The sequence below is a fragment of the Urtica dioica genome, chromosome 1, assembly GCF_054948205.1.
Source record: "Urtica dioica subsp. dioica isolate 48M chromosome 1, U.dioica_male_clone48M_v1_H2, whole genome shotgun sequence".
In the NCBI taxonomy this organism is placed as follows: Eukaryota; Viridiplantae; Streptophyta; class Magnoliopsida; order Rosales; family Urticaceae; genus Urtica; species Urtica dioica.
The window spans coordinates 3,438,843-3,447,611 of NC_142756.1; the positions used below are offsets into that span (position 1 = coordinate 3,438,843).

The window sequence follows — 8,769 nt, forward strand, 5'->3', positions numbered from 1 at the left end:
GAAGGAAAAAAGTTGTATATTTTGATTATACCAACCACAATTTTAACGATCAAATTAGTAAATATTTTGATTCTCTCGTTGAAAAGTAAATATTTAGTATTTTTATATGCTATTTAGTAGAAATAATTCATTTTTTTAAATATTATTTAATTGTTGTAGTAAAAAATTATTTTAATTAAATCTATATATGTAGATGACTGAAAATCAAGATACGCAATCTCGACCAAAAGCAATATGGGATAATGATGCGGTTGATATCTTATGTGACGTTTGTATTGCGGAGATTGAGGCTGGACATCGACCGGGAACAAGCTTCACCAAAATAGGATGGGAGAATATGGTGAAAAATATTTCTCAGAAAACACAAACAGTATACGATAAAGCTCAGTTGAAAAATAAGATGGAGTTATTGAAAGGTGAATGGAAACTCTGGAAGCAATTGATTGGAAAAGAAACTGGCCTTGGATGGAATGGTAACAATAATACTGTTGACGCAAGTGAAGAGTGATGGAGCATTAAAATAAAGGTTTGTATCGAAAAACAAATAAAATTAAAAACTTAAAATTTAAATTTCAACTAAGATAACACTTTTTTTTTGCAGGAGAATAAAAAATTCGAAAAATTTCGCAAAGAAGGTATTTCCCCCGAGTTCGAAGATAAATTAGATACGATGTTCAAGGATATAGTTGCAACTGGAGCGTATGCATTTTCATTTACAACTAACACTCGTCATTACGAGACGATGGTATTGAGACATTTCCTAGTGCCGACATCTTAGAAGAAAGAAGTGATGAATCGGAGGATCCCGTATCTCAGCCGAATCCTCAAAAGAGTGTGAACAACAACAAAAATCCCCTAGACGTCAATAATTTTCCAAAGTTTAAAAAGACTGGTGGAAAGAGCAAAGTTAGTGGAGCTGCGAAATTATCTTCTCAAATTGAACGTCTTGTGAAGGCAACAGAAGAGCGTAGCGACACCGTATACTGTCACTGCCTGGTATTGTAATCGGACATCCAACGTGGCTTTTTGCGACCGGACTATTTCAGAGTCGCGAGAAGAGAGAGATGTTTGCAACGATGAAAGATCCACATATTCAAAGTTGTTGGCTCACTTACGAGTATAATCTAGTTTATGGCTCTAATCCAGGAGGAGCTCCAAATATTTCGCGCGTTTGAATTTTTAATCAATTGTATTAAATAAGCGTTCTTATATGAGAACTACATTCATTGTTTTGCATTTGTTGTTTATTTTGTTTTACTATAATAATCAAACAATACGAGAATGTTAGTCTCGTTTATATTCCTTGGTTACTTATTTTTTTTTGTAGTATAAATAATGTTTACATCGAATGTTATTTAGTCTTATGATATCACATATTCGTTTTCAGGAACAAATGGATATCACATCAGACGATGAGTTCGACATTGTTGCCAAAAAGGAACATAACGAACGTAGTGTTCTTATACGGAAAATTGCTCATTTGATGCAAATTTATTATGATACATACATACATAAAGTTCCTTGTATGGATTAAAAAAAAACGGGGCATATTTTTCTTCAAGAGATGTTGAATGGAAACAGAATGCACTGCCAACGACTGTTCAGAATGGAAAAAGAGGTTTTCATAAGTTTGTGCAATAACTTGGAAACAAGTTACGGATTCAAAGGTTCAAGATATATGACTGCATTGGAGATTTTAGGAATGACTCTACTGATCCTAGGGCATGGTCTAGGAAACCGATTAGTGCAAGAGATGTTTCAGAGACATTGGATATACTATGTCTCATGGGAGTCGATGTCATAAAACATGCTGATCCAGAATTTAAGAGTACTCCCAAAGAAATAGCAAGCGATTCAAGATATATGCCACATTTTAAGGTATTATGATCATAATTATGTGGTTTATTTTCATCAATATTGTATTACAAAATTTGTATAACTTAAATTTTTTTTTTTTAAGGATTGCATTGGTGCTATAGATGGTGTTCACGTTCCAGCTTCTTTACCTCAAGCAGATCAAGTACCATTTATCGGTAGAAATAAGATTCCCACTCAAAATGTACTGGCTGTATGTGATTTCAATATGAAATTCACTCTTGCGTATGCTGGTTGGGAAGGTAGTGCACATGATTCAAGGGTATACTCTTCCGCTCTTCGTGATACTGAGATTAACTTTCCAAAACCTTCTGAAGGTATAACTATAATTTTTTTTTCTATTTCTTTGTCTTGTATACAGTTTAAATTAAATCATTATATTCAACTTGATATGTCACAGGAAAGTATTATCTGGTTGACGCTGGTTATCCTAATTTGCTTGGATATCTTGGTCCGTATAAATGTCAAATATACCATCTGGAGCATTTTCGTGCAAGAAGAACTCAACCTACTACAAGCAAAGAAATCTTCAATCGCGCGCATTCTTCTCTGAGAAGCGTCATCGAGCGAAGCTTTGGAGTGTGGAAAAAAAAATGGAGAATCCTGAATGTCATGCCGAGTTATTCATTCAAAAATCAAGTAAAAATAGTTATCGCAACTATGACACTGCATAACTATATTCAAATGCATGCAAGACAAGAGATGAATTTTGAAATATTCGACGAGACAGAGGGCGATGGCGAGGGGGATGAAAACGACACAACTGAAGATCAAGATGAAGATTGTCAGACTTCTTCAAGTAGTATGGACAAGTTAAGAGATGAGATTGCTGCAAGTTTAGTAGAAACGATAAATTTGTAGTTTACATTTTTGTCAATAATTAAAAACTTTATATTAAAAATAAAATAAATTTTTGTCGTCCATATTTTTCTAGTTTGTAATTATAATTCATATATATGCTATAAATAAGCATATAAATAATTATTATTTAATTTTTAATACCATGTCTATTTTAGTCTTTTGACCATAATATATTTATTTTACCAAACGCTAAATCAGCTTTTGTTACCAGCAACAACTGTTTTATAAACAGTTTACCAAACACCTGTCAGTTAAAAAAAACAGTTTTTTTTTAAAACAGAAACTAAAAACATTTAAAAAAAAAACAAAGATGTGTCAAACGGTGCTAATATAAATTTGTTATCAATGTGGCCAAATATGTTGGAACAACTTCTTTAAACAACTACACAAGATAATAATCAAATGAGAAAATGACGCAGATATACCTTGTGTTTAAATGAAATATCGAGTTTAATTTTTAATTTTAAAAATATCTATCTTCTTTTGAATTAAAATGACAAAATTATATCTTAAATAGATAAATATGCCATAAATCTTCTTTTTATTGACTTTTCAATAATGTTAACTCTTATATTTATATGTAAATCTCATTTTATCCTTATTCGTTCGTGCTTTATACCCTTATATGTAATTTATTTATATATAAAAATAAAAAAACTATCAATCCTCAATTTTGAAATCGAACTAAATCAAAATAGACTAATAAAATTCATACCTCTCAAATTACGACTTTGATTCCTGGATTTCATGTTCGAATAAGTGATTTTATGAATTTCAAATGTCGATTTTTATCGTTTCCTCTATCCGAGTTCTCCGCGATATTTCATATTTCAGATATCGTTGTTTTTATTTATTTTATACAATAAATTACATATAGGGCTATAATGTGCAAATGAATAAAGATATAATGAGGTTCACATATAGCTATCAAGTAAACATTAATGAAAAATTAATAAAAAAAAATAATTGTGGTACAATTATCTATTTTAGAGTTTAATTTTGTCATTTCAATTAAACAGATGATACAAATTCGATATTTTTTTAAAATCAAATGTTGAAATCGACATTTTACGTAAACATATATATCATACAATTTATGTGTATCATTTTTCCTAATCAAATTAACAGTCAACCATATTTATAGCAAATATCACATAATATCGTAACTCGATTATTTAAGAATTGAATAACCACATACTCAAATATGGTGTAAAAATATGATAAAAGATTTTAAAGAACTGGATAACCATTATTTAGAGGATCAGATTGACTTTTACAAGATAGAGATGCTTGAATCCCTATAAAATGCAACATATCTTTCATGTAGGGACGTAGGCGGTTAAGGGCTAATGGAGACATAAAATCCTAAATGATCTCCCCTCATATATAATTTTTTTAACTTTTCTTACCTTCTCCCCTAAGAATTGTTTTTCTACAAGTCTCCCTAATTCTAGCTCCATTAGTCGGTTGAGGTTTAAAAACTATTTGTTTTTGTAATTGTGTGTAAAAAATGATGATGTTACTAGTTAACGTAATATTAAAAAATAGCGTGACGATATTTAAGTGTAAAGTGAGAACGTCACATTAATGAAAGACCGGGTAAAACGAGATGTCGTAGGACGATAGGAGTTGCTTAATGAGAAAGAAACAGAAAGTTCAGAAAACGTTGTCGTGTGGTAGAGAAACGTGGAACGTGAACGAGTCCGAGGCTTAAACAGTCTGGCTAATGTGGAGCCCATAACGACAACAACATTAACAACAGGGACGTCAAAGATCAAGAGAGAAATACATAAGAGAAGACCGATCTGAATCGCCTCTTTCCTCACACAAACAATCATCTCCAAAGGCGATCGAGATGAGCTACAATCACATACACCACCCTCCACCAGGTAAGTCAAGTCAACCCCTTTTCCATCTCCTCCGGAATTTGATTCCATTATTATTATTATTATTATCACCTAATCGATTGTGTGGTGGCGGTGAATTAGGTTATCAAGGACCATCTGCTCCTCCGCCGCCGCCGCAGCATCACCATCACCAGCCGGGATATCCTCCGCCGCAGCATCTCCATCACCAGCCGGGATATCCTCCGCCGCCGCCGCCGCCGCAGCATCACCATCACCAGCCGGGATATCAGGGCTACTTCGGAGGAGGCTACTCTCAACCGCCTCCGCCGCCGCCGCCGCCGGGGCACTACGACTACGACCATCACCACCACAGCGGTTGTTTGTCGTTCCTGCAAGGCTGGTAAGCTTCTCTCGTACCCTTTTGATCATGATCTTGATGATGATGATGATGATGATGATGAAATTGACATGGACGGAAATGGAATGATTATTGTAGCTTTGCTATGCTTTGCTGTTGCTGCGTCATGGAGGAGTGTTGCTGCTGCTTCTTCTGATCATCGACTCTCTCTCCAGATCTTATTTCAATGCCCTTTCCCTGCTTTTTAATCTTTGTTTATCTGTTTGCAACTCTGATTAAAAACGTGTATGTAAACATAAAAGTATCCTCTTTTTTTTCTTTGTAATTTTATCAGCTTTCTTGGGCGTTTGCAAGTTTAAAAGTTTGAATAAAATTGATGTTTACTTTTTATCATTGGCCATTGCAATTCTCAGCATATATGAAGCTCATTGAATCATTGATAAAGAAACATACTTTGTAAACTATCAGTGTTGTTGTCTGTCATAAGACTCATAACATAAGTTGGTGAATAATCAAACAAGCATAATAACAATAACATTGCCACACAAAGCGTTCTTTCTTCTGTTTGTCTCCCCCGGCTAAATAAATAATCAAACATACATAATACAGTTACACATATCTGAACTAGAGATGGAACTAAATCTGAAAAAAAAAAAAAAAACCTAGAGCGTCCACACAAAGTCGGGGGCGTCGTCCCTGGGCCCCGCCAAGCTCCGGTAAAGGTACATCTTCTCAACAATACGATCATCGCCGTAGTCATCGCCATCGTCGCAAAACTCGGGGTGGTCGTTGATGATCTCGACGTTGACACGTGGCATTCCCTGAGCGACGGCCTTGCAGGCCCCGAGGGTGAGTCGGCACGAGGACATCCAAAGGGATCGCATTGTCTCGTACTTCCCCAAGTCCGCGAGGATCGCCGCGTCGCCGAACGGGCTGTCCCGAATCTCGAGCTTCCTCATTTTCTTGCACCCATTGAGGACGTAGAGCATCCCTTTATCGGTGTTTCCGGCGAAGGCCACGGAGAGCATCTCGAGCCGCTCGGCGTACATCCCGATGTAGAGGAACACCTTGTCGGTGAGGAGGCCCGAGAGGGAGAGTCGTTTCAGCCCTTTGCAGGCGCGGACGATCGCGCCGAAGCCCTCGTCTAAGGGCTGAGAGGTCACGGGGTCGGGTTTTTCCGGGTCGAGGATGCAGAGACGGAAGCGGATGAAGTTCGGGCAGTTCTTGGCCACGGTGAAGAGCGCCGCGTTGGTCATTTGCTCGCAGAAGTAGAGGAGGGAGTGGAGTTTTGGGCATCCCGCGGAGATCGAGACGAGACCGTCTTCGGTGACTGTCTCGTGGCCCGTCCCGGACGGGAATACCCTCAGCTCTTCCAATTCTTTGCACACCGACGCCACCACCGCGAGGCCTTTGTCTCCCACGCAATCCAATACCTGCCCAACCATTCAAAACACCACAGAATGCAAACTCTATCAAGAAAGCACGCACACAGGCTATATATGCCTCGATCCCGTAACTAATGATTGGCGATGAGATAGTAGTCGATGACCTTATAAACCTTGTTAATTCTCATTCTACATCTTGGGCCGATTCTCAAAAAAAAAAAAAAAAAAATTAATTTGTATATCATGTTTAGTACTGTGGGTTTTATCTTAAAATCAATTGGCAATCACAGGATTAACTCATTTCCTTATAAACTTTACTGGGATTCAAATGATGATTCAATGGCTATCATCTTATCTTCTGGGCCGAATCTCAAAAAAATTAGTCGAATATCATGTTTAGTTTATCTCAAAATCCATTGGCAATCACAGGATTAACTCATCTCCTCATAAACTTCGCTGGGATGGGCCGAAGATTAAAAAGAAAAAAGAACCGGAAATCATACTAGGCACTGCGGATTCCATCTCAAAATCAATTTGGCTTGTACACTTCACTACATATCTCATTGTATTCTAAATGTGGGATAAGAACATACCCACAAGCGGCGGAGCTTAGTGCAGTGGCGAAGCATGTTGATGAGATCGGAGCCGTGGATTCCGGGGGCGTAGCTGAGGTTCAAGGAGGTGAGTCCGGAGCAGAGAGGGTGAAACGCCGCGAGGCAGATCGGCGCCACCTCCAGGAACCCCGACAAGCTCCTCATGGCGGCGCACTTGGACAGAGCCGCTTTGAGCTGATCGAACTGGTGGTCTTGGACGACGCAAGAACCCGTCCCCAAGTCCGACAGCCCCGGAGCCCTCTCCAAAATCCTCACCAGCGTCTCCAGAGGCACGGAACGGTTCACCCTCAGAACCTTCAGATCCGGCGATCTCGCCACCAGCCTCTCCAGCGCCGCCGGGTTGACCTCTCCTTTCAGGCACGCGAAGCTCAGCGACACCAGCGAGGTCCGGTTATCAGGGAAACAGCTCAGCCACTGCCCTCGGAGGTCTTCGATGTCGTTCTCTTGCAGATCCAGCTCCCTCAGGTTCCTAAAACCACCGTCAACGTGCCACGTCAGCCCTAATTTAGAAGGAATGGAGGGAGACTCTGATTTTAACATACCTGCAGTTGGAGGCTATGGCGGCGAGGCCGTCGGTGGTGAAGCCCTCGCAGCTGACGAGGAGGAGGGACTTGAAATTGGGGAAGGAGCGAGAGAGGAGGTGGAGAGAGTCGTCGGAGACGATCATGCGCTTGAGTCGGAGATCCTCGAGCGGGATTCTGGCGGCGGCGAGGGCTCGGATCCACGGGAGGAGATTTCCTCCCCAGTCGTGGGGGACGAGGTTGAAGTCGGCGAAGTGAGGCTTTCCTTTGAGAGTGAGGCTCCGGAGCGCCGGGAAAGTCGCGGCGGTCCTCTCGGCCGTGACTGCGTAGCAGTTTCCGATGAACACTCTGTGCCGGCTGTTCCTCTCGATCCTGCACCACGCCTTGCAAACCTGAGCCACCGAGTTTCTGTCTCTGTGCGACTCCACGTACTCGAACACGTGCTCCAATACCTCCTCCGGAAAGTAGTTCATCTTCTTCCTCGCGATTATCACACCTAGATCTCCCACAATCTCACTTTTCTTCTTTTACACAAATGAAGATTTAGGAATCAACGAAATATGCAAAGAAATAACGAGAGAAAGATCGATTAGAACAAAGACTCGCTCTTACACTTCTTCTTCTTCTTCTTCTTCTCTTTCTCTCTCAAGAACAAGCGAACAGGCTTTGCTGTGTTAAAGCTTAAAGCCACTTCAAGTCATCAGAGTCAGAGATCCAGAGAGAGAGTGTGTGGGTGAGCCAATCCCAACCATGGTTAGTTATCTCAACCAGTGGTTTGGTATCCGACGATGTGAATTGGGGTTAGTGGGAAATTGAGGGAATCAGGGCCGTCCAATGGGTGACCATGCATGTGTCCTTGTCACCACTTTTTCTTTTTTTAGTATTTTCTCTCTCTGCCGGATCGATGATATATGCTGGAGCTGGACTATTCTGAGAAAAATTATATATAAATTCTAGTGACCAGTAATTTTGTAATTTACCGACTTGCCACGTCATTTACAGCATTTTCATTCCCGTCTTGGACTTGAACACGCGCGCGTACGTTTCCATTTTTTTTTTTAAGAGTATACATTTCCATGTTACCGACGCTTTACAACTTATTTTATTATGATATACACTGTACAACATCTAATAAAGAAAGGGACTTTATTTTGACACTGTACCATATCTCATAAATAAAATGACTCTTATGTTATACACTGTACAATATCTCATAAATAAATGACTTTATGAAATATAATGACTGATTTAAGAATGGAACGAAAGTGATGGTGTTAATAAAGTAAATTTTACTGTAGTCTTTTTTAC

General features: G+C 39.3%; 3 protein-coding genes across 5 annotated transcripts; 2 read left to right on the forward strand and 1 right to left on the reverse strand.

Moving 5' to 3' along the window:
* The first annotated feature begins 193 nt into the window (after positions 1–193).
* LOC149406435 (uncharacterized) lies at positions 194–2,428 on the forward strand. Its single transcript, XM_089613219.1, has 9 exons — positions 194–493; positions 602–745; positions 889–996; positions 1,388–1,451; positions 1,582–1,618; positions 1,701–1,878; positions 1,961–2,020; positions 2,118–2,192; positions 2,276–2,428. Exons 1-9 carry the CDS (start codon positions 194–196, stop codon positions 2,426–2,428), a joined length of 1,119 nt encoding a protein of 372 aa, XP_089469345.1.
* A 1,935-nt stretch (positions 2,429–4,363) lies between these two features.
* Positions 4,364–5,334, forward strand: LOC149406436 (uncharacterized). Its single transcript, XM_089606521.1, has 3 exons — positions 4,364–4,625; positions 4,725–4,983; positions 5,080–5,334. The coding sequence occupies exons 1-3, from the start codon at positions 4,592–4,594 to the stop codon at positions 5,135–5,137; spliced, it is 351 nt and encodes a 116-aa protein (XP_089462647.1). The 5' UTR covers positions 4,364–4,591; the 3' UTR covers positions 5,138–5,334.
* A 112-nt stretch (positions 5,335–5,446) lies between these two features.
* LOC149406437 (protein AUXIN SIGNALING F-BOX 2-like) lies at positions 5,447–8,345 on the reverse strand. 3 transcript variants are annotated; one of them, XM_089606493.1, is made up of 4 exons: positions 8,074–8,345; positions 7,483–7,982; positions 6,920–7,409; positions 5,447–6,374 (listed from the first exon to the last, which is right to left on the reverse strand). In XM_089606493.1, exons 2-4 carry the CDS (start codon positions 7,932–7,934, stop codon positions 5,604–5,606), a joined length of 1,713 nt encoding a protein of 570 aa, XP_089462619.1. In that variant the 5' UTR covers positions 7,935–7,982; positions 8,074–8,345; the 3' UTR covers positions 5,447–5,603. The 3 variants fall into 3 exon arrangements, with proteins under 3 accessions (XP_089462619.1, XP_089462614.1, XP_089462607.1); XM_089606488.1 differs by having other exon boundaries at positions 7,483–7,985; positions 8,074–8,344; XM_089606481.1 differs by having other exon boundaries at positions 7,483–8,345.
* Positions 8,346–8,769: the final 424 nt, after the last annotated feature.